This window comes from Trachinotus anak, unplaced genomic scaffold (genome assembly GCF_046630095.1).
Source record: "Trachinotus anak isolate AG129_WGS33_773 ecotype Australia unplaced genomic scaffold, CSIRO_AGI_Tana_v1 ptg000011l, whole genome shotgun sequence".
NCBI classification, from domain to species: domain Eukaryota; kingdom Metazoa; phylum Chordata; class Actinopteri; order Carangiformes; family Carangidae; genus Trachinotus; species Trachinotus anak.
Window position 1 is genome coordinate 25,977,991 of NW_027273862.1, and position 26,003 is coordinate 26,003,993.

At 41.4% G+C, this 26,003-nt stretch overlaps 1 protein-coding gene across 1 annotated transcript; it reads left to right on the forward strand.

The window, feature by feature from the left end:
• ttc17 (tetratricopeptide repeat domain 17) lies at positions 1 to 16,292 on the forward strand. The gene is made up of 25 exons (XM_071489356.1): positions 1 to 239; positions 819 to 908; positions 1,098 to 1,267; positions 1,470 to 1,581; positions 3,397 to 3,528; positions 3,996 to 4,105; positions 4,219 to 4,366; positions 4,974 to 5,113; positions 5,669 to 5,829; positions 6,341 to 6,453; positions 6,700 to 6,852; positions 7,249 to 7,364; positions 7,502 to 7,658; positions 7,878 to 7,949; positions 8,209 to 8,433; positions 9,336 to 9,555; positions 11,831 to 11,947; positions 12,081 to 12,376; positions 12,494 to 12,647; positions 12,747 to 12,867; positions 13,234 to 13,393; positions 13,831 to 13,914; positions 14,652 to 14,771; positions 14,884 to 15,027; positions 15,161 to 16,292. Exons 1-25 carry the CDS (start codon positions 69 to 71, stop codon positions 15,290 to 15,292), a joined length of 3,618 nt encoding a protein of 1,205 aa, XP_071345457.1. The 5' UTR covers positions 1 to 68; the 3' UTR covers positions 15,293 to 16,292.
• The last annotated feature ends 9,711 nt before the right edge of the window (positions 16,293 to 26,003 follow it).

Genomic DNA, 26,003 nt, shown 5'->3' on the forward strand with positions numbered 1-26,003 from the left:
CAGCGCCCCCTGCCGCCCGGAGGCGGCGGGTTCACCGTTACTGCCACAGAGCAAAAGAAGACAGAAAAATGGCGGACCTCAGGAAAATCTGTCCTGAGTCTGTACCCTGTCGTGTCAACTGCTCACGAAAAACATCGCTTGAGGGGAAGCTTTTCGTCCTTCTTTGCTTGCTCTTAGTGGACTCCACAGCAGCCACGACTCATTGGGTTGTCACAGAGGATGGAAAAATTCAACAACAAGTATGTCAGTTAGCTAGCTCATTGCCCTGCTAACGCTTACGTTAGGTGGCTAGCTTGTGCCGCTAACTATTTTGTTAGCATCAACAGTATTTTTTTGTTATGTGGTTTTATTATTATTATTATTTATTTTAGTGGTTTATCTGAACTCAGCGAGACTCGTTTATAGGCTCTGGTAATGTTGCATACGACGAGAAGGTAGCATTAAAAGTTGTTTTTGTTTGGCTGAGTCAGTTAGCCCAAACCAGCTACCTTAAAACTGACGTTATCGCTAGGTGTTTGAGGTCAAGATGACCAAAATGTTTCAGGCCCATGTCAATGTCCGCGATGGAAATCGCTTATACTATGCCTGAGTTTACGTTACCTTAACACAGAGAGAAAGACGGTGTTGGTGTTAATGTGACAGGCGGACAGGAGTTTGCACATCTGCAATTTAAGTTGAGAAAGCTTTGTCTCCGCAGTACTTTAATAAGGTGTCATATCATTTGACCAATCCGCTGGTTAAACCTATATCGCACTCACGGAGACTCACATGAATATGCATACTGTATGTCAGTCCTTACATCACTACTTTTGTTTCAGGTTGACTCACCTTTGAATCTTAAGCATCCACATGACGTTGTGATCTTCATGAGGCAAGAGACTCGTGTTAACTACCTCAAGAAGCTGGAGGTGTGTGTGTGTGTGTGTGTGTGTGTGTGTTTCACTTTGTCAGTGTCATGTTCAAGGATGTTGTCAAATGGGTTTTCTGCTTTCTCTCTCTCTTACCAACCATAGAGAAGAATTTGTATTCTGTCTACTGTCCATTTCTCGTGTATGCATATCCTCACTGATTGACTGATGTTGGTTATTGTTGAGCAGAAGCAGTTGGTGGCACAGAAAATTCACATTGAGGAAAATGAGGACAGAGACACAGGGTTAGAGCAGAGACACTACAAAGAGGATGCAGACTGCATCATGGCTAAGGTACCCCTTGGGGATCTGGACCTGTATGATGGCACTTATATCTCATTGGAAGTCAAAGACATCAGGTAAGCTTTCCTCATTAAAACACATCATTGCCATTATTCTTATTCTTGTCTCTGCAGTGGTTTTGTAAATTAGATGGCACACCATTTAAATCTTGAATAGCTGAATCATGGAGGTAGTGTGTTTTTAGTGACTTTATGATTTCGATAAATTCTTCATCTTAAAGTGATGAACTTTTTTTTCTCCCCTCTCTCCTCCCTGTAGTCCTGAAGACTATGTGGATTCCCGGTCAGCTCTGCCCCCAGATCTAGAAAAGCCTGACTGTGCAAAAGTGTTTGAACTACCTTATAGTATCCATGCTTTCCAACATCTCAGGGTGAGTAAGGTCAAACTTGTCAATACTTTGTTCAAAATGCAGCCAGCCAGTATTTTGGCCAGTCGTGGCCTAGCGATTAGAAGTGTCTTGGGACAATTCCCCAATTCCAAATGAACCAGCAGGAGAAATGTGGATGGTGGGAGAGAATGAACTGCATTCTACCCACTCATCATTCATGGCTGTAGTGTCCTTAAGCAAAACACCTGAGGTGGCTGTGGCTCGGGAGGTAGAATGGGTTGTCCACTATTCAGAGGGTCGGTGGTGAGATCTTGGCTCCTCCAGTGTCCATGTGTTGAAGTGTCCTTGGGCAAGATACTGAACCCCAAATTGCCTTGATGGGTGAATGTGGCTTACATTGTAAAGCGCTTTGAGTGGTCGATAAGAGTAGAAAAGCGCTATAAAAGTGCAGAGCATTTATCATTTACCATTCACCTAACCCCCATACTGCTCCCTGGTTTGCTGATAATGTGGCAGCCCACCGCTCCAGGTGTCAGTGCTCACTATCTGTGAGGTGTGTGCTCACAGATACTGTAGGTTAAATGCAGAGGTCATATTCCTGTGTGTGTTAAAGAAAAAAAAACCTACTTGTTGTTTCTTGTCTGTTTAAGAGGTGGTGTGCTGCATATCTGCTGGAACGCTGTTTGTACTCTTCTCTCTCAAATTTATGTTAATTTGAAAATCATTAATGTCTGGTGCTTAATATAACAGTTATTGTTCAAATAGTATTTCAACAGTTTTTATCCGTCTGATGGAAGCATCCTGTTGGGAATGTATCTTATGTTTAGTTTAGCAGAGCTGACATTAATTTTTACAGCAATGCTGTTCACAGTTTCACTGTGAAGTTATTTAAGGGATGTAAGAGCAGAGACATACAGAAGATAATAAAATACAACAATTATATAGGCTCACAGCTAAAGCAGTCATTGGCACATATGAGATGATTACTAAGAATGGTTTTGAACTATGGATATAAATGTGTTGTGTGTTCTCTTGACACCAGACTTTTGGACCCCACTGTATCTGAATGCCAAAGGTTATTAAGTTTCTCAGTCTGAAAAGCCCAGCCAACCTTATCAAATAAAATGCAGCAATGAGTGTTGTAATTATCTTCAGTAGTGACCCTTAGAACTTAATGTGAAATGCAATCCAAAGGCCAATGGTGGAGGCAGCTGCATGTCAATAAATTACATCCCAGTAATCCAGAACTAAGGAAAAACTAGGTGGTTTTGTTTCTGTACAAAAAGCCAAGCTTTGGTTGCAGTTTATCAACAGCATGGTTTTTATGATACGTAAAAGTAAATTTCTCTTCATGCCAGATCAAGACATTTATATTCTGTGACTCTTATAGAATAAAATAGCCCCTGTGGAGATATGCAAGGCACTGTAATCTGTGTCTCCAGATCTCAAGAACAACATGATTTTATCTAAATGTTGCATTGAAGATCATCAACAATTTTATGAGTGAGGCCTTTTGGTAAAGATTAATGGGCAGTGGTATTTTTGTGGCCAAGTACCAATGAATAAAGTTGATATTTTGCGACAGTGAGACTGAAAAACCCAGATAACTCTGTCAATTTTTATTAAGTAATCTATTTATTGTCTTGCTTCATCATGTTGTTCCACTGTGGTGTGTGTGTGTATAGTTGTATGTGGTTCAAATGTTCACCTTGGGAGTTGGTATGCATTTTATCTAGTTGTATCTAGTTGTAAAACACTTGAGAATTTCAGCTAACCTTGCTGCCAGGTGACTGACTCTTCCCACTCTTCCAATTTTAAAATTCCATGTGACTGACTTTTCCCATTTGTCTGTTCCAGGGTGTGCAGGAAAGGGCAAACTTGACCTCCCCACTTCTTTCTAAGGAGGATCCCATTTTTAGTTCACTGTCCCATAAACTGGGCCGCAGTGTTGATGAGGTGGGCCACCGTATCCATCAAGGTTTACTGAGGGTAAGGTCTGCCTGTACAACTTTGCCTCACTAAACTACTTCCCCTTTGTAACTAGTAGACAAAAGCATGGATTGTGTGTCGAAAAACCCCACATTAGATTCAGGAGAAGCCTTTTTTATAGAAATGTCAAATAGGGGAAGTACATAATATCTGCTTAAGTGTGTGTGGTTGTGTGTGTACTTTTGCATACATCTGCCCTCCTTTCAGTCAGCATCAGTGTGGTTTTGAAGATGGGTTACTAACACCAAACAAGTGAAAAAGTAATCACTGTCAGTGCAAGCCCAGAGACATATAGAGTATCAGCAAGTGAGCCCAATCAAGCATATGATTAAGATCCATTGTCCAATGCAGAAAAACTGAGTGGAAAAAAATTAAGATTCCATAGAGGCCTAACAGTCAGAACTTAGTCTTTCAAAGAAAGTTTAAAAAAGTGTATGTCTGCATGTCTGTATGATTGTGTTTTCCAGAATTCATCATCCTGGGTGCTGTACAACATGGCTTCATTTTATTGGCGTATGAAGAACGAGCCTCAGAAGGCAGTGGACTGTGTGGTGCGTGCTCTGCATTTCTCCCCAAGGTACTGTCAGGCCGCTCAGAAACCCAATGCACTAGCATACTGTACTTCATTATATGAGCCTGCTCACAAGTGTTCATATTCTCATGCTGTGTGTGTGTGTGTTGTACTTGTAGGCAACACAAGGATGTAGCCCTGGTTAATATGGCCAACATCCTGCACCGGGCCCATTTTTCAGCAGATGCTGCTATTCTCGCCCACGCTGCCCTGGACCTTAGCTCAGATCTCTTCACCAGCCACTACACCTTAGGCAACATTTATGCTGTAAGTCAAAGGAAAACCATTCAACTGCTGCAGAGGCTGTTATGTATTTAAACCACAAACTTGCCAACTGGTTAATCAACCATGGTTAGCACCATACTATCACAGCTATTGTGTCCTGAATTTGTTGGTGTATGCTAAAGATCAACTTCAAACTTTGTATCGTAGTCCTTATATATGTGCATGTGTTACAATAAAAGCTTACAAAACAAAATAGTTTACAGACTTTTGTGGTCTACCATGGAAAATGATTTGAAAGTAAAAATGATCCAGTTAGCTTCATAATTGATGTATGTATTGATAGAGCAACATGCATTAATCAAATGTAGAAATGATTTCAGGTTCCCATTTTTTGCTGCCCACCTGTGCTTAACACCTTTTTATGTGTTGATAAGAAATAGAAAGCCATTTGAGACTTAGCCAACTAAATAACAATGAGCTGAGTTTTCGTGCCTTTTGTTTTTTCCCTACTATTTTTATTTTACTATTACTATTTTTTTTTTTTTTTTTTTTTTTTGTCTCGGTGTAATTTCTACATGAAACAAATCAGTGTTTGACCTCTGCCATATCCATGGTCTGTATGTCTCCTCTTCTGTCACTGTCTGACCAGATGCTTGGGGAATACAACCACTCAGTGCTGTGTTACGAGCAGGCACTGCAGGCCCAGCCAGGCTTTGAGCAGGCTCTGAGGAGGAAGCATGCTGTGCTCTGTCAGCAGAAGCTGGAGCAGCGTCTAGAAGCCCAGCATAGGTAGGCAAGCACTCATTTATATATACACACACACACACACACACACACACACACACACACACACACACACACAAAAGATAAACTATCATCTTACCAGTATTCTGTCTGAGTTGTCTGAGTAGGCATTCTAATAATTGTATTTCCAATTTCCTCTTTTATATCATTGCTCACTGTTTTAAAATACTCATATTTATGATCATATGAAGAACTTGTAAGCTCTTCAGCAGGTTATAGTTTTTAGACAATGATTTAAGTAAAAATCTAAGATTTGAACCTACAGTGGCCCGCAAAGAAAATGTGAGAGTATCATTCATTATGTGTTAGGGATTATGTTATAATGATAAAACCAAAATACTTTTGCCTTTGGAGATATTCTCCTTGCACTTACATCCCTCCATGGGGCAATTAGAGTGTGTAAGTAAAAGCACAGTACCCAGAGCTGGCAGAGTGTCAGTGTTTTGTTCGTGAATGCAGTGGATCTTTTTGCAGATACCCCACTATGTTTTTCTGCCAACTGTCCTGTGTTTCCTGTCCTCTTTTCACTCTTATTTGTAGATCCCTGCAGCGGACACTGAATGAGCTGAAGGAGTACCAGAAGCAGCATGATCACTACCTTCGCCAGCAGGAGGCACTGGACAAACACAAGCTGCTGCAGGAAGAGCAGATCCTGCGCAACATTATCCATGAGACCCAGATGGCCAAGGAAGCTCAACTTGGTAGGATGCCATGCACAGCAACTAGACCAGGGCATGATAGAACTGAGAACACAATCATGAGGAGGTGCAAGTAGTATTATCTCACAACTGATTACTTTTTTTGGATTGTGTATACAGTATATGTTATTCTTAACTGAAGAAAAGCTAATTGCTTTGGTACATCAAAGAAGAATGTGTTGACTTGTGCTAAATGTGATTTAGTATAGTAGACAAATAGCAGAGATTGATAATTATGAAAAAGAAGTGAGATCACCAAGCAAGTGCAGTGCAGTGAAATGATATATATCTATCAATTATGAGAAGGGGAAAGCTTCAGTGCTATGGGGTCAAGATAAATGTGATTATATGGAACTCATGAGAGGCATGAGTTAGAAAGTTTACCATATGAGTTGCTTCTAAAGATGTGTTTTGATATTACTGTAGCTTCAGTCCTCATGCATATTGGTACACAAACATCCTTTAATCCTGAAGCATCGCAGCACCTGAGTATTGTGTGTCATATGTGCTCCAGGGAACCATCAGATGTGTCTTCTGGGTCAGCAGCAGCGCAGCCTTTACTGCCCCTTTGACCTGCCTGTGCGCTATCACCGTGGCGATTTGTTTGAACATGTCCACTATGTCCAAGTGAGTCTTTGAGATGTTGTAGGGTGTTTATAAGAAGGTGATTATATGCTCAGGGTTTTTCATGCAGAGAGAATTTCAACCACAATGCACTGTTCTTTCACTACAAAAAGAACATGTTGTGCAGCTTTCAGTTGATATTTATCAATAGAAGCAAATAAAAATAAAAAACATTCTTTTTTACAAATTATTGAGGGAAATCTTCTGCCAGTTTCTGTTTCAGTTTTGTCTGTTTTTCTTTGTTCTTAGTTTGGAGAGGAGGTGTCAGTGGCATCCAGTGTGGCGCTTGTGTCTGAACGCAACTCCAACCAGACAGCAACAGGTCCCCAGCTCCATCCCTCTGTGTCCGGAGACCAAGACCCTGCTGCAGCCCTGTGGGGCAGTCGTCAGGATTACACACAGGCAAGATAAAGAGAACTGCATGCAAATTAATTTTTTGCAGGCCAACTCCGTGACTGCAGAGTACCCCGTCAAATTGACAACAAAAGGACAAATGAAGCCTCTGCAATGCTAATGCACACTCAACAATGTAATGCTACTGTATCCAAATTGCCAGGTCACATTTGGTCTTGCAGTCAAAAGTCAAACTCAATCATTTCGTAAGATAAAGTGTTTGAAGCATTGAAAATATGAGATTGTCAGTTGGAATTGTGATTAAAAGATCTTAAGTTCTCAGAGACTCATAAATATGTCTGAGATTTTTGTGTGGCTTACCTGTATTGTCTTGATTATGTGCTGATAATAGACTATGGTATAGTTTTTGAGGACAAGAGTTGCTGAAATTATGTTTACCTTTAGGACATACAGAGGATTTTGTGGCCTCAGAGGACTGAGTGTGCCCATGAGTACCCAAGTGTTCCCCCTGCTCACCTGCTCCCAACCTACTACCTTCCACCTGAAACGCAGGCCCTCAGGTCAGTACACATGACTGAATGTGCCTAGTAGCAGCATAGTTCCATTTCATTTTAAAGGGAAGTGAGAGAAGAGTGAGTTATACATCAGAATTTACCACATAAAATGACTTGAAATATATCTAATTGTGTATATTCAGCCCAGTGGCAGCTCTCCTCTATGGGAAGAGTAGTCCTCCTCAGACAGTAGCTCTGCCAGACTGTGGTCCCACCCCTCAACCATACCCAGCCCTCCTGCCAGCCTCACTAGACTGGCCGCTGGAAGAAAAGGAGCTGCCAGATCCCTTTGCCTCCCAGGTATCCGTCTGCCTCTTTATCTATGTTTGTGTGTGTGTGCGTGTGTGTTTGTGGTTTGAATAGGAAAATGATTGAGATAGATACATACTATGTGTAGTATGTTTACAGAATTACTGTGCCTGTACTTTGTATGCTCGTTTTGTGTGCGAGTGTTGTATATGTTATGTTGAAGTGAGCAGAAGAATATCCAGTCATGACTATTACTTTGTGTGTTTACAGATACTGCAGTTACGCAGTGGAGGATGGACGCTGGAGCAGATTGGCTCCAGAGTAGCTCAAGCTATGAAACAGGTTAAAGCCCCTCACTCTTGATCTTGTAGCACAATAACGTATCTCACTACCTTGTGTAAAATGTTTGAAAGTCTGAATCTGTAGAGAGTTGCACATAACATGTTTCACACTCTAACTTGAGTTGTGTTGATAAAAAGTCTCCATCACATCTCAGATTTGGGAAGTTGATCATAAATCACTTCAGCCAATTTTAAGTGCTCCCACTTCAACCCATCTTAAGTCACTTTCAGAGCTAACAGAAGTTTGTTTGTATATATAGGCCACTATACCCCGCTGGCAGATCCACAATGAGGCAGCTCTCTTCTGGCGGGCCAAAGGCAATGGCAGCCGTGCCCTACAGTGCCTGCGCCAAGTGTTGAGCTCAGCTCCGCCTTCCCACCGCCACTTGCCCCTCACCAACGCTGCTAACCTACTGCTACACCACGGCTTGACCACCCACGCACAAACACTGCTGGAGCAAGCATTGGCACTCAATGCATCAGAGGTAAAGGCGCATTGGTAAATAACCTGCTGGGTGCACGCATACGCTGTATTACCTGGACCCACACTTGTGGCCATGTAAGCTGCATGTTTGTCGACACAAATGAGTAGCTCCTTTAGACAGTCACATGTCTGCTGCTCTTTGTAGTATACAACACTCATTACCAATATCAGTGCATCATCGTAACTGTATTGATAAAACCCCAACAGGATCATAGTAGTCTTGCTCCTCTTGCTGTATGTGTTTTTTTTATTAACAGATTCTTATTCATCAGGTTAGTCGTGCAGACTAAGTGCATCTTGCAATGACCATACACTGAACTCTTTGTCAGTTGGAGGTGTTCAGCAGTATGTTGTGCCATGTCAAAAAGAACTTATCATCTCATGGTGATTCCAAGAACACAAATTCACTATTCTCCAGTCAACTGCAGATTATTGTAACCCAAAAGACTACCTCAGGATAGATTTAAAACACAGGTGTGTGCCTGAAAAATGTGCACAGTCTGCAAGATGCTATTGAGTCAGCATTGACTCAAATTAATAGGGAACGTTTCCAAAATCTTGTTAAGTCAAGCCTTGAAAAAACAGGGACTTGTAGAGGTAAAAGGAGTGTACCCAATAAAGTGGCCATAAGTGTATACAATTCATATGATGCTTGTTGTTGATATATGAATCCAGGAACCACAGCTAGAGAATATATGGAAGAATTGGAGCTGGTAAGCTGTAGTAGGGAATTGCAGTGAGTCACTACTATATGATTCAACCTCACTGAATCACCGTAAACTGCAGTGTTCTTGTGGTTTTGCAATAAAAATGCATATACCTTCTTCTGTCCCCATATCTCTGTCAGTTTTCATGTATGTTACCATCAGCTAATGCTCTTTTGCTTTGTTTGGTTTTCCTCAGCCACACACTCTGCTCAGCCTGGTGAGCGTGCAATTGGCCCAGGGCAATGTGACAGGTGCTGTGGCCTTGTTCCGCCACATTCTGGTGATGGCCCTTTCCTCCACCACTTCCTTCTCATCCTTTGCTGGCTGTGATCAGTGTCGTACCAGCCTACCTCTGCTGCGCTGTCTGCAGTTCTACCCCTTCCTTTACAATCTTTCACACCGACAGCCCTGCTCACGTGAGTAATTCAAAACACATGCAGGCTTATTTTACTGTATCTCTGAACTATCATGTAAAAGGTTTTAAAATTAGATTAATAATATACAATCATTTGTTAGAGTTCAATTGAACTCTGAACTGGAGTACAGATTCAGAACATCAGCAATGATCTGGGAGAAAGTTTAGGGATTCTGAGGCACTGGGGAGTTTCAACAAGATTGAGTGAGGTATTTTTAAAGAGAGCTTTGCAGTTTTTTTCCTGGTCTAACAATTGCAACTGCGTTAAAGCTGTGGGAGAACCTGAAGAATTTGCAGGTTTCTTAAAACTGAGTATCATTGTTGGTTAATCTTGCCATATATAACAAAAAAGCAGAGACAGAGGGGTGATAAGCATCTTTACCTGAGCTTTGTGCCAGACAGATGGACAGCTCCAGGAAACAAATCCCAGCCCAATATTTGCCCTATATTTACCTACAATGTGCTCTATGTTCTATATATTGATGTCTTCCATAACACATTGACGAACATTATAGCCACTTAAGCAGAACCTGACAATATGTTTCTTAATTTGTATATTGGTTTAGTTTTGTATAAAACATAACAAAACATTTTAATCACATTTACTACTATAGTACTCTCTAAATCTCACAGTTTTTATTAAAGGCTATGAGTCTAAATTATTTCTCAGATTTTAAAAAGGTCATTTTGCAAAGCTGTTTGATCACAGCTTACAAATATTTTTTTCTGTATTGCCCAACTCTGCCAGTTGGCTATATTGAACTGAAAATTAGCCATGGACCCATAATGCACACATACACACACTCAGAAACCCCCCATGTTGTCCCTTGAAGCTGCAAGAGTGGCTGTGAAAAACAAGTAGTATGTTGTGCTTCTGATGTGAACAGAGACTGCACCTGCTTTTTTATTCATATCAGTGGGAGGGAAGAGAAAAGTGCTTTGAAGTGGAGAAATTTTGCCACTCAATAATTTAAGCTGCAGAAAATAGCTGATGCCAAATTTAGAAGGGTCTATATTTTATTCTCCAAAGCTAAATATTGCTCCCATAAAGCACGCCGAGTACATGAGGGCACACAAGCACTTATAAAACACACACCCACCTTAAGTTGGGGCAAAAGTTTAAATATACACAAAAAATACAAACATTTCTCATAATAATTTCTATGGTGGCTGCAGATCCTCCTACATGTTTGATCCTTTTAGCAGTGTTGCTACAGTCATATAAATGGTACTAATGTGGGCTGTCCATCTTTTTTTTCATGGTTGTGGAAAAACAAAATGCTATACATAGATTCACATTTTTGATTAGTCGCAGACAACTGCACCTGATGAGTTCATTCATTCATTGCCTTCCTGGCTCCTTGTGCTATAAATCTTGAGATGGTTTGTAGCATGTGGTGGAAAAAAAATCACCTAAAAAGAAAGGGTCTGCATTATGGGGAAGGCCATATAGAAGGCAATAATGCACAAAAATTCCACAGCCCAACATCATGATAATCGCAGTCAGTGTAGACCAGCTAATAAACAACTGCAAAAACCTACTAGTGCGACAAAGACCAATACAGGGCTGCAACAATAAGAGCATTCTTGCTGTGGTGTTAGGAGGTATAAGCCATGGTAGACCATGTTACTATCATTTCTAGCTTAAAAGCCTCATTGTATTATTGCCTCAAAAGCTGTGTTCAGCCTCTAGCGGTATAAGAAAAAAAAAAAAGATATACATATATTTTAACTGCTGAGAACTAGCCATCCATGGTTTCCCTTATCATGTATATAACTCATTAACAGGTCTGCCATGGCTCCTATAAGATTGTGACATCTAGTAATGTAGTTCAGATTTGAAAACTTGGAAACTCCCTTTGTGGATTTAGTGGATTGAGACAGTGAATGGAATCAGCAATGTGTAGAGACAGAAAAGCTGAAAGGACTGATTTGGTATAGGAAACATCCAAACTGCCATAGTAACTTGCCTGTATTAACATGATTACATAACTCCCCACACAGGAGTCGGATAATTGTTCAGGTCTCAGAACATTCATTTTATTCCAAATTAACTAATGTACATTACCAAAATATGTGTGGATATACAGAACAGTGCTTGGGAATACATTAAACATTTGTGTTTGTCACATGCTAAGCTTTTTTTTTATCAGTCTTTGTCAATTAATTCATTATGAATACAAATGTCTCAGTCCCACCCAGTAAATGTCGGCCCCGGGTCTACTATCATGGTAAGATTTGGAGTAATAGTTGTCCCTCGACTTGTGTTGATCCAGAGGGTGCCTGCATGGCTGAGGAGGACCTTGGCATACAGCTGGAAGAATGGGAGGGTAGCGAAGAGAAGCAGGATGGACCAGCCATTTCTGCAATGGAGGACTCCTTGCTCTTTGAAAGTAAGAATGAGAGAATGAGATGATAACATAAAACAGTCAAGAAACTCTTTCCATAGGTGCAAGTGTGTTTGGTAAGTGCTCCTGTAGCTCAGCACCACTTTAATTAAATCCTTTCGTATCCTGGCTCCCCCAGAGGTCATCTTGGACAGTAATGGGTCAGGTGAGGCAGCTGGACAGCACCGGACTTCTCCCTCTGCCTCGGGAAAAGCTAAAATGGCCACCCCATTTGGAGGTGGAGGAGTGGAAGGGGAGGAGGAGTGGCAGCTCAAAGAGGACCTGATGGGAGCTTTTGAAGGAGCACTGGATGTAGGAGGCAAGCGGGGGGACCTGCGAGGTATCCGGGTGCTAAAGAATGACCGTGTCATGGGTGCCCGTGCTGGAGGTGGGCCCTGCTTTGGAAACTGTGAGGATGATGAGGGAGCAGAGTGGGTAAGTGAGTTTGCTTAATAATCATCAGACTCCTGCAGATATGAGTGGGAGTGATGTGACTGATGTGTGTGTACAGCTGATCTGAATGTGTGAATGCCTTTTGTTGTCATTCATCAGATCACCTTCCAGGTAAAGCGGGTCAGGAAGGCTAAGGTGGATGGGACAGAGAGCGTTTCCAGCTCTGATGACAGCCAGAATGGGGAGTCACTGCCTGGAGCAAACTCTGTCTTGGAGATCAGTGGGCCAACTATCCCATCACCTGGACCTTCAGGTACCACATGCACCTACATTTTAGACAGAAGATGCAGAGAGGTACAGGACTTCACCCAACTGAGAGAGATGTCCTTGTGGTTTTTGTGTGTCTGGACAGGTCGCTGGAGGGACTACACAAGTCTTGGCTGGCCAGGGCCAGAGGAGTGCCAGCGGACACGAAGGGTAGACCTCACCACTGTAGCAAGCACCTGGTTGGCTGTTTCTGCCAAGAACATTGAGTAAGACTGTCACTGTCCTGATCATATTCTCATTTTCATCTTCCACAACATGTCAATTCCAAAGAGGATTCACATATCCTATTATTATATTACTGTGAATTTAGTAGGTGCAGAAATATTGACCATGTGCACACTGTGAGTGACGCTCTAATTCATTATGTTTAAAAATAATATCCAAAAAAGCTTTTCATACAACAACACATAACGTGTTTTTATGAAACACCTGTTGAGTGTTTAGAAATAGAAAACAGGAAAGAAGAAAACATCACTGCCTCATTGAGTCATATCAACAACCAAAATTCAGTAAATACAGATTTTAGTCTTTTATGTTTAATTTTATATTTAACCTTGGCTGTCTCTTTTCAGCATCACAGAGCACATAGATTTTGCCACTCCGCTCCAGGAGCCAGCTGCTGAACCTTTATGCAACGCCAACCTAGCTGCCAGTATGCACACCCTCGACCACCTGGGAGGGGTGGCCAATCGTGCCGCCATCCACTACACTGGAGAGAGTCAACTGCGTGAGGTAGGCTGAGGCAGAAGCCATAGATACAAGAATTATCATCCATCCTCCTCCCTAAAAAATGTTGTCTCTATCACAACAATAATAAACATAATGACAGAGAAGTTGATTATTCATCAAAACTAATGTCAACATGCTGAACACATCTAACGTTCCCATCCAAATGAGTTTCAGTTCCACAGGTGTACTTCTGCAAACCATGTATTATATCAATATGCAAACTTAATGTGAAGAATTGAGGTCTCAGGAGGAAATGCAACAGGTGTACGTAATGCATGCACAGGGTCAGTCAGTCATGTACTGAATCTCTCAAGTGGAAAATCATTGTTATACGCAATAGAGAAAATGATATAATTGACAGTCAGACTATTATTAAATGATCAGTACAGCTCAACTTCAAAGTTAATAGTCTCACATGTCTCTTTTTGTCTCATCCACAGGTCCTGCAGAACCTAGGCAAAGATAAGTACTCCCCTCAGTCCTTTGAGCAGGTGGGCACACGCATTGCTAAAGTACTGGAGAAGGTAAGGGCTCTCTGGTGGTTCCAGTTCTTGGCTTCTTTTGGGGAGAGTCACAATCAAATGTTCTTAACTTGTGTTCTCTTACAATACTGCATACACTCCTACAGTTAACTGCTATTAGATTAGCAAAGCTTATGTGCAGTTTGAACTGGTGAGATATATTACACTGTGTTGCACAACATTTGCTCATTAGCCAACTTGTTCAGGGTTTGCTGGTGCAGCTGTTCCTCCAAAACTGAATCTGATGGACATGAGCTCTCTACTCTACCTAAACATATTCAGTCCTTTTGGCTCAATTAGTCTTGTCTGAGTTATATGGATTAACTCTTCATCACTCTTCATTTTCTCCAAATATAGGGATTTTAGGAAAGTGGACAATAATAGCTATTAAAGACAGATTTTTTTTCCCATTGAGGAAACAGGCGAAATGCCAAGAAGTAGGGATGGGAGTCCACATTCAAACTGTTAAATGTCTCTTCAACCATTTTTTAGATGCCAAAGACTTCTCAGTGTCATGGCTGCTTACAACAGTAGCCATTCCAACCCTGATCTTACAGTTTTTTGCAACCTAAAATACATTGCATAGGATTTTCTGAAATGTAAAGATAGGATAAGGTGCCATTACTGTGCATTATTTATTAGCAGTTACACTCAGCTATTTCAACTCTTAACGATAAAACTATTAACACTCAACCAATGCAGTTTCAGTTGTACATGCTTTTCTCTTCCCTAACCTGCAGAATCAGACATCATGGGTATTATCCAGCATGGCTGCACTGTACTGGAGGGTGAAAGGTCAAGGCAAGAGAGCCATTGATTGCCTACGACAGGCTCTGAATTACGCCCCCCATCATATGAAGGCAAGTTAGACATCAACACTTAACCTACATAGTCTTTCTGCTGAATAAAGGATTGTTTCAAACATGAGAAAAATCAATATTCTTTCTTTTCCCCTCCTGAATTGTGAACCAGGATGTGCCCCTCATCAGCTTGGCCAACATCTTCCAGAACGCTCGGCTATGGGAGGACGCCCTCACAGTCGCCCGCATGGCTGTAGAAATAGCCCCGCACTTTGTTGTGAACCACTTTACCCTCGCCAACGTCTATATAGCAATGGTAATGGCTGCAATCAAATTTTCTGTTGCTTTTTGGTCATTATTTGTTTCCTTATAGTGACATGACCTACTGCTCAGTTCTTTAAGTTTACCCAGTGCTACGCTGACGTGTTTGTTCTGTTTGTTGACAACAGGAGGAGTTTGAGAAGGCCATGCGCTGGTACGAGTCTACTCTGAAGCTGCAGCCGGAGTTCGCCCCTGCCAAAGATCGACTGAGAACCATTCAGTGTTACCTGCTCACCAAGAGGGAACGCCGTCAGCCCTGAACCACTCTACCAGTTTGACCCCACGAGTACCCTGCAATCATGTGCACGCCAGATAAAGAATGCTCAGACACATACACACAGACACACACAGAGACACACGCTCATCTGAAGACCACAGACAACTTACACAAAACAAGTGTAAGAAGCTTGAATGTGGTTAAAGGTGAGGTATCAAGATTCATATCCAGAAATATATGGCTTTTTCTCTTTGAGATCTGACTTCCCAAAGAATTAGGAAACGTCACAGAGTACAACTGTAGATACTTTTGCCCCACAACTTATCTGTTAAATGCAGGACCTCTTGTTATCTAACAATCAAGAAGTTAAGACTGTCAACCTTTTTTTTCTAGGTTTGCTTGTTTTGCAAAAATGAAATGGGATAAGGCTCTAAAGTTCCAGTTAATTCTGCAATATATTATTCTCAATCTTTGCTGATGGGAAGATTAGCTCAACCTGTCATTCATGAAGACTTTTTAGCATTTTGGTTTGTGGATGTGGCATCTAGAATAAAGGAAATATAAGTATATTGTTCCATTGTTCACAAGGAACAAACATACTACAGCTTGGAAATGGTGCCATGTTTTAATTTAATATTTTAATTGGGAATTTATTTGGAAAAGGATATTATACAGTATTCGCCTAAATCTTTTGCTGAGATGGTAAAGACTGTGCTTCTCAACTCGGAGGTTAAACAAGTCGATGTGAACGATATAAGCCCTCACTTTTTCTGCCTCATAAAACGGATGGGAATTCTCAGTTTTTGCACTTTTTCTGTATCATTCCTATTTATATGGGACCTACAAACTCTGATTTTGCTCCAAGCTAATTTAAATACAAAAGAGAGAAAATGAAATATGCTATTACATTTGCTTTTTAACTTATGGAAATCATCAGGCAGAAAAAAAGATTTGCCATTGACCATCTATTAAAAAAAAACTCTAAAGTGGATTCTGTATTAAATGTACAGTATTAAAGGCAATGTGTGGATTTCATCAGTTCATTTCTCTTCATCAGTTCTTTGTTTCTGTGGGAATTAAAAACAAAGTGTTTGGACTCCTTGAAGCTTAAATTAAACAGTGGACATAACATTTAACTGTGATCAGCCACATTATATGAATCCCTGATTGAAAACTAAACATAAATATGAACACAACTGCATTTTTTTCTTGTAAAGATTTTAAAACCAACCTAATGGTGGTGCTGTCCAGCCTTTTAAGACACTTCTTTTATCAGCTCCTAAAATCACTCCCTCTCTCTATCATAGTCCAAAATGCATTTTATATCAATTTAAAAGTCACTTTTTTGTGATCAAAGATATGAAGCAGTCCACACAGGTTGTAATATCACATATATTTTAGGAAAATCAACAGCTACATGTTACCAGTTCTGTAATGACTGAGCCATAATTCAAACAACCAAACTGTAGCTTGGTTATCGCACTCAAACTTGTAAATAATATTCTAATAATAGAAGGAAGAGTGTTCAGTTTATATTTATGAAGGTAAATAATGATTACCTGACAGAGATTTGTATTTTAGCTATGACAGTATGATTATTTTACATCCCCAGGTCAGTTCATTTCAAAGACTGTGACCTTAACGAATCTGACTTGGAAACTTAATGACAAGGCTCTGTCATCGTAGCCTCTGCAATGAAATGACACTATTATGACTTAGGAACATAAAAGCTGCAAAATACTCCAATGAGATATTTATGTTGTAGATTAAATGGCATCAGAATACATTCAACTTGGAATGGAGAATTCTGGTAAAATCTATTTTTTTTTTTTTTTTTTTATATTTATGTTGGATAAAGACATCAAAGTCAAAATAATTTATAGTTTTTCAGGTGAATACATTTTCTATTTTGAAACAGTCACCAACCAAGAAACAATATAGTCATGAGTCCACTTTGGGCCTGTTAATAAAAACTGTGGATGCTACATTGCGCAAGAAGTGATGGATGTTTAGGTGATAGACACAAAATCAATTTGTGTAAAATAATTATGAAAAACTTTTTTTAAAAAGCAGGTTCGTTATGACTGCAGTGAGGTGGAGCTTGCAGGCAATGAGTGCACAGTACAAACAAGATCTTCATGGATTATTACACCATAGTCCAGAAAGGAAAATTTAAAGCCATGATCAAAACTTTTTTCACTGCCTAGCCTAATCGAAGCTAGATTTGGGAAACCTGAAGAATTTCACTTGAAGGTGTGAAATTTGGAAACACTCTGCTTCAGCTCACAACAGATGTGATTTCTAGTAGCTCTGATAAGCATCAGTGATCTGAATTACACATTTACAGGCTCAAAATATATTTCTTGTCAAATTCTTGTTCAGTAACCTGTTGTGCAGTGACGAGATTTGAAAACGGCAACAGATCAGTCACAAAGTGAAGCTGTCAGAGTTTCTGTGCTTTTGTTTTCTTACATAACATAAACTCTTTAAAAATTCATATCTGCTTTTTTCAACCATCAGTTTTAATTAACCTATTTTTTGCTAACAGTTAACTGCATAAGGACATGTATGTAAAGTCGCATCGCATTCTGAGAAGGAGTCATTTTTATAGCTTTTATAGCTACAGCTGTTTATCTGTAGTTGTTTGCAGAAGCAAATTAATAATAATTAGAAACTTAAGAGGCTTCATAGGTTTGGCAGTTATAACCCTGAAACTGATCGTAACTCATTAGTTTTTATAGCACTTTACAAAACAAAATGCTTTATTTCCAGTGTCAAATGTGTAGTGCAAAAAAACACCTTAAAACCTGGCAGTTTAAAGCTGTTTATTTGAATGTGATGTTGCCAGTGCAGCATGGAGCATTCATCCAAAAGATGGAACAGTGCGTCAGTTCACACACAAAGAAGTGAATCCACATAGTATCCGTGTGAAACGGCACTTTTTTTTCCCCCTCGCTTTAAATTGCAGGAGCTAAAAATGGCACAGGCACAGTGCAGCCTGCTATTTTTAGAATCCTGTAAAGGAACAAGATGGTTGCAGAGGAGCTGAAGTGTATGCACAGACTCCTATAAATACAAGCACAACACATGAGAGGGCAATTGCAGCTCCCGCCCTCTCTCTCCCTCAGATTCGGTACCACTGAGGACAAACTGGTTGCTGCATTGCTAATGGACATTATTTATTGTGAGCCCCTTGGTCTATTCCTGTGCAGCTGAACCCACTCCCAGATCTGTTTTGGAATGTTTCTCAATGAATAATTGACTGGGGTGGTATTTTTGACCAGCCCTGTCTTGGGTGCAGTATATAAATAGCTCATGTGTAGCAAAGCGTGCATAGATTTGCCAGGGGCGTGAGGCCTGGGAGTAGGAGCCCTGTTATGTAATAGGCATGTGAGTTGGCACACCACAGAGACACTGCATTGAATGGGTGTGTGTGACGCTCTGTACCCATTGAGTGTTTTCAGAGTGATAGTATACTCACTGGGAGTCCTTTGTTAAGTCTGCTGCAGCTGAGACAGCTAATTCTGTTGTTGCACAAGCTAAACATTAAGTTGCATGCACCTTTTATATATATAAATGATGCACTTTATCAAGGTTTACACATATATAAATTCCATGTTTAATACTGATTAAATAAACAGTTTCATCTTGACAAACTAGCCTCATATATTCATTTGAGCTTATAGGATCTATGTTTTTCACTGTAATAGTTGAACTACATGATTTGTTAAAGCAAATATGGATATTAATGTAGAGCTGCTATTGTTTAGAGTGTATAATAAGGTGCTGCACTAATCTGGCAATCTCATATTTATCAGTTGTTTGTTAGTACTATGTAAATGTTTTAATACTTATTCTATATTTGTGCAACACTCTAAACTGGTTGGATCAAGACTGTTTTCTTTAAAGTGTCATTTTCACTAATGCAGTTTTGTTAAGATATAGTCAAGACATTTTCCTTTGCAACTATCTATTTATGTAGCAACCAGTCAGACTTGCTGCTTTGGCTCACCACTGCTGAATATAGTAACACTGAATAGATGTTGTGAGATATTATATAATAATAGTGAATTTCCTACATAGACATGAAAGGAGGTGGCTTTTTTAAAGACACAGTGACATAAGAGTGGTTTAAGACTTTAACACACAAGGAAAGGATGTCAGTCTGTTTGAATGGAGCCGTCTCTTGTTTATGGTGCAGGCTCACAGACGTTTGCATGTATTGTTATCATCTGATGTCAAGACAGCGGCTTCTTGGTTTCTGCAGCAGAATAATACTGGACCTGATTTCAGACAGGACGTGTAAGATACAGTGAATTTTCCAGGTATCATAAGAAAAATAAATGAAACCAGAAATGGAAAATAGAATATAATCACACATTATTAGCAGAATAAAAAATAACCAATAATAAAACAAAATACAAAACAAGGAAGTCAATAGCCCATATATATATATATATATATATATATATATATATATATATATATATATATATATATATATATATATATATATATATATATATATATATATATATATTGCAGCTGGCTTTTGCAACAGTATTCTGATGCATATAGCTACTTATTTTAAATGTAAACATATTTATTAGGCCTGCATATACACACCATAGTAAAATATCATCATAACAGTCTGATCTTTTTTTTTGTGTTTGAGGTTGAAGATGTGCGTGTGAAGATCTCATGAAGTAGAAGACACTTGTGTGGCAGAAAAAAAAATCTATTTTCTCCACCATTTTCCTGGGTTTTTTTTTTGGCTATAATCATCTAAGCACTGCAGGAGACACTCATGCATGCTAGGCTGTATCCAGTTTGTTTGGTTTGTAGTTAATTAAGTCTGTTTTACATAGGCTACCTAATGAATGACTGCAACTAGTGATTACTTCATTATAAATTTGTCTACTTATTTGTTATTTTCTCCATTCATCAATTATCATTTAGTCTAAAGATTGTGCTTATTGTAGTTTCCCAGAGCCAAGAGTGACGTCTTCAATCTTCAAATAGCTTGTTTTGTCCAGCCAATGACCTGAAACCCAAAGACGTTTCATTACTGTCATAAGCGACAAGCAGAAAAACAGAAAAATCCTCACATCTGAGAAGTTGGAACCAGCCAGTGTATGGCAATTTTGCTTAAAGCAATTGAAGCGATTAATCACTAAATAAAAATTTTTTTTTGATGGACTGATCATAGCAGCACTAAAGCGAATGCATCACAGAAAATTTAACAGCAGTCAGCATTTGAACCCGAACTGTACTTTAAAGGCTGTTATGGGAACCCCTCACCCCTGGCTGTCCTGCCTGCTTCACCGTTGGCTCCAGTACCATGGACAGCTCCACAGTGACGCCCACTGCTAAGCACACTGCTGTACCACTGACATTCACATGGGTGACTTAAGGTAAAAAAACACTGCACAGTATCTTAGCGTCTTGATGTCAGAGTGTGTGGAGTAATACTGAAGAGGTCAACCCTGCTCCTCCAAGAGATGTTTCTTCATTTGCTATTTAGATGATGGCGGTTGAGAATGCTGTCTAAAACTTAAAGTGTTTGACTGACTTGTGATCTGATGTCCCAGTGAAGCCATTACCACAGAGTCACATCATTTTCCCACTCATCCAAACCATTCAGTGGACGGGGGATGGCGGCACTGTCATCCTGGAATAGACCACTCCCATCAGGTTTTTTCTTTTAAATCTATTTATATGACATCTTACATCTGTTGTTATCTGTTGTCCTATTGTTAGGACAGTGTGCACAGGCGTAGTGGGTTTATTTTAGCTTAGAAACTGTTTGGCAGACCTGCTCTTAAAATTGACCTTTTTTTTAAATGATTCCTTTTGGAAATCTGAGCTGGTCGTGGCCTACTCCAACACTGAACCATGTGATTGTTTTTCAAGTGTTATGGACAGCTGCTCTGTTGAAACACTCTGGACATCCAGTTAACACTCAAAACACAGAAAAATAAATATATTATAAATATATTGTACAACAACCTTTCAACCTTGAAGTCAAGAAGAGAAATCTCCTCAAACAAAGAGCCAAGGCATGATTTATACTTTTGTTGAAGACATAGCTGAAGGCCTTGATTGGCCACTTGCCCAAAAGCAACATAATATTAACCAAATGGAAAGAAGCCGTGAACTGTCCATGAGCTGGACAGTCACTAATGTGACCAATCAGGATGAGCAGGTCTGGTTACAGTTGCCATGGAAAAGAAGCCTCATCACAGAACATCTGGACGGCATTAGCATGATTATAACAAGATTTTCAAAAAATAATAAAAACAAATGATTCACACTAATTTGACTTTCACACACATCACAATTAAAGCGGAAATATTTACACTTCCAGGTCAAACTCTTAAGTCATAAACTGCCTTTGGATTTCAAGTCCTAAACCAGACTGTAAACAAATTGTGTCCTATTTACTAAACTGAAAACATAGTCTAAGGAACGTAAATGTAAAATTTATTTACCACTTTTCCAACCTTTCACCATAACGTACGGATAATCCTGATGATGACATATCAGCACACAGGGAAAGTGGTGAAACTGCACATCAAGCGATTGTACAGACAGGTCTCAGACTTCATAAAGAAATCCTGCCATTGCTTGAGGAGGACATCAAGTCTGAGTGAAGTCCTGAATTATTGGTGTTAAGCTCTACATCTTTTTTCTCTTTCTCCCTCAAGTCCTGTGAATCTAGTCCACACCTTGAGTCTCCTCTCGCTCTCTGAGCAGCGTTCAGGACCATTTCAGACCACACCTTTGGTTTTGCATTCAAATATTTTCACAGTTTTAAGGATATAAACTATATTAACTTGTTGTTTTGCAACCATCCATTATCAGTTGGGAGCTAGAGCTGCAAGGTAACCTATGTCAGTAACATCCGATTTTCATATGAGTGCCTGGAGTCGTACCTTTATAATCACAGACACTCTCTTCGTTGTTGTGTAGTTTGTCTGTTACAGTAAATAACTCAGTCAGTCTTGGATCTGTTTGTTGGTCTTGGCTCCTCATTCAGCGCCATGATCCTGGAACGACTCAGTCAAACTAAACATCAGCTCTTAAAGAGACCAGACCTAAAAACACAAGACAAGAGGTGTGTCTTGTCTGCAGTGTCCCCAACAATCAGCCAGGTGGACAGGTGAGAGCTGAGCTACCTCGCAGCACTGTGTGGAGTGAAGGTTGGCTTTAACAGAAAACCTGCCGACTACCAACTGTGGCCAGTGTGAATGACTCCCACCGCTGTCAGGTGGAATAAGACCACACTCAGCTTAAAGTCAGCTTCTCTAATCACCCCAGCTTCAGGCGGCACCGTCTGGACCGGATCCATCTCTGACAGTCGGTCCCCTGCCTTCCATGAATGACTTGCATGATGCCAGAGAGCAAAACCAGGACAGGACACCTAAACTTTCCTCAGTCTGTCCGGTCTGACCTAATATCACTCAGCTTACCTTTGACTTTCACACTGCTGTGCACCATGCCTTTATGTGCTATAACTAGGCCTGGTTATTTATCTTAAAGGTAAATCATATTGCAATTGTATGCACTAAATATGAATGTAAAGATATGAACATAAATATATAGAATAATATCATCATGCTTCATTTGTTTATGATTAAAAAAAACATATGAATAAAGCACATTCAGTAGAGAATGATACAGTAAGTTTCATCTCATGTAAATGTACCGCCATGTAAATCCTACAGGTTGCAGCTTTAATGAATGAGGCAGGGTCTCATTCTTAAAGAGACACATTCATAAAGAAAAACAAACCCATCCCATAATCTGAGGAGGATATATAGTTATACTGTTCTTCTTAGAAAGCAGATCCGGGCCGTTTTCCCGCCTGGACGCTGTCCTGTGTTTATGTTTGCCTCTCGTGCAGCAGTAGGCCAGCTTGAGCAGAGAAACCCGCAGCGCCAGGCATGTCGAGCACCAGAGTTAAAAATAGCATCAGCGCTCGGCCAAGCGCCGCTCCGTTACTACGCGTTTCAGCATTCTGCCCTGTGCAGGGGGGGGGTCTGCAGGACTGAGAGCACGGCAGCCTGTAACCACCCCTCCGCCTCCCTGTGCAGCTCCGCATCAGCACACTGAGGGCCTCCTCTGGGTCCGCTGCACGGCCGGCCCAGCCTGGACTCCTTCCAGCCGCCTTCACCGGCATAAGAGTGGGTTTATGGGGGAAATCGTAAAGTAAATTGCCCCTTTTCTGGCGTTTGCTGCTGCTGGTGGTGGTTTGTCACATGACCAGTGGAGCTCATGGTTCACTCCCCGTTTTATGTGTGTGTGGTCGTAAACCGCTCCTTTCCTCCCAGTGACATGAGAGAGAGGTTTCACCACAGCCGGCAAACAATGGCCCTTCAGGTTTGGAGGAGGAAGAGGAAGAGGAAAGGGGGGGGGGGGGGGGGGGGCTGCGCCTCTGTAGCCTATCCTCTGCTATTAAACATTTATTGGATCTTCCTTTTCGCCACATTATAGGCAACCGAGGCTCCTGCTCCCACCTTCAAAGTGGGAGATTCTCCACCTGACGTCAACGCCGAGTGACTGACGCAGCCCCCAGGAGAGGACAGTCAGTATTATTATTATTATTATTATTATTATTATTATCATTATTATCATTATTAATATTATTATTATCATTATCATCATCATTATTATTATTATCATTATTGTTATTATTACCATTATTGTTGTTGTTATCATTATTCTTATTATTATTATTATTATGATCTACCGTCAACACACAGCCGCCGGCGTAAAAATAACATCCACAGAATCACATGTGTGTTTGTGCACTGCAGCCACATTTATTGTCAGCTGACGGGGGGGGGGGTCAGTCCGCGTCCCGTCATGGGGCCGGGAGTCGGGTGGTGGTGCTTGGGGGGGGGGGGGGGGGGGGGTCACCGTGAGATCCGGGCGTGCAGATTTCCGCGGGGTCGTTAACGTGGAGCGTGCTGCCGGGCGCGCGCGCGCGGCTCGAAATTCCTCCGAGGAACCTCTGCGCGCGCGCCTCTTTTTTTTTTTTTTTTTTTTTTTTATCACGCGCCAGCTAAAAATAGAAACGGGGGTTGGATCGTGATCCAGAAATAGATAGGGGGGCATCACTGCTATAAAAGAGCCGCCATTCAGGAGTACAGTGTGTGCAGTCTGGAGAGGGGGGAGCCAGGGCTGTATTTCCTGACGGACAAACAAGCTTTTTTTGTTCTTTATTTGTTACGTTGCGTGTTTTTTGAAAAGGAGGCTCCGCTGCTACAGTGGTGAGTGGTGTCAACCTTTCTCCAGCTCCTGCTTCCTTTCCTCCTGTTCTCAAGGCTTTGCTGTATATGTACATGCTTTTTTTATTGTTATTATTATTATTTTTTATATCCAGTGCTAAATGTAGGGCAGTTCATTGCAGATGTGATTGTTTGATTCAGGCGGGATGCGCGCGGTGTCATGAGTGCTTCGCGTGGATTTGTGCTCCTTTTGCAGCGATGCTCAGAGGCATCAAACCTGTGTGACTTTGCAGCTACACGGGAATCACCCTCAGTCATGACTGAGAGAAGAAGGTCGGACGCGTCTGTCCTCGGTGCTCGGTGCTTGATATCACCACCGCGGCTCTTTGCATCGCGACTTGGTGTCATCAGACAGTGAGAGCCGAGATTTCCCGGCGGCTCGGGGAGCTGTCCTCCTGTGGTGGTGCTGAAGTGTTTGAAGCTGTTCTCCAAGGGACCGTGCTCCCGCTGCCCACTGTGGGCATTTCCGACAAGTTTGCTGCAGCAGATTTTTACCTCAGAAAGCCTCTGATTTCCCTCAGCTGTGTGTGTGTGTGTGTGTGTGTGTTTTCCCACGCAGAGCAGCTGCAGCAGCGTTACCTTCACAATTTGATGCTTGTTTGCAGATTTTTTTAATTTTTTTCCCCCTTTTTGTGCGCGACGGGTCTCGAGTCGTGACTGCTAAAAAAAAAAAAAAAAAAAAAAAGTGAGTGAGGCGCGTGCTGCGTCAGTGGCGTCTGGCTCCGGTGCGCTCGAGACAGATGGGGGAAATCGTGACCGGCTGAGAGACGCGTCCACGGGTGGGTGAGAGGCTGGGCGGCCCAATGAAAGCCGAGCGAGGGGTGGGGACCCTGCTCCGGCGGCTGGAGGTCTGGAGCCACATTAACCCTTTGCGCAGAGGGGGAAACTTCACAGTAATGAAACGAGAGGCTCTGATCAGAGAGTGTTTTTATTCAAGCGTGGAACCAATCCACAGCCACGCATCCGATCACCGGGAGGTCTCCGCTGTCTCCTGTGTTTTTTTCCATCTCAGGAGACTCAGTTGTTGGCTGTTGTTCGGTATGAAGTCGCACTGGTGTCCACAGTGGATGTAGTTGGGGGGGGGGGGGGTAATGAAACTGTTAGGTGCTCTGGCCTCCTGCTTAGGTGCTCTCTCCCCTCGCATTGCTATTGGTGGATGACGAGCCGTCCTGTCCAATGAGATCGCGGCCATCCCTCTGCTGCGTGTGAGAGTCTGTAGCGGCGGTGAGATGCCGCCTCTCCTCACCGCCGCTCTTTTTAACGACGGGGCTGCGTGCTGCTGCAAGGCAGTGCCAGCCCGGCGGGGTCCACTTCTGCTGGCTAAACGATGGACCAAAACAACCGAGAAGCTTGTGCAGAAAAAGACCCTCAAGCGCAGCGTGTTTTTATGTGAAAAACACTTGGAGGATGGAGCCCCCCCGAGCAGCCGTGGACTGGAGTGGATGTTGGATTTTGGAGCTG

Excerpts from the sequence above, each read along its gene's own strand:
- ttc17 (XM_071489356.1), top strand. The coding sequence starts at position 69 with ATGGCGGACCTCAGGAAAATCTGTCCTGAGTCTGTACCCTGTCGTGTC. Across the intron at positions 1,268-1,469 it reads TTGGAAGTCAAAGACATCAG|TCCTGAAGACTATGTGGATT; the intron begins GTAAGCTTTCCT and ends TCCTCCCTGTAG. Across the intron at positions 14,772-14,883 it reads ACGCCCCCCATCATATGAAG|GATGTGCCCCTCATCAGCTT; the intron begins GCAAGTTAGACA and ends ATTGTGAACCAG.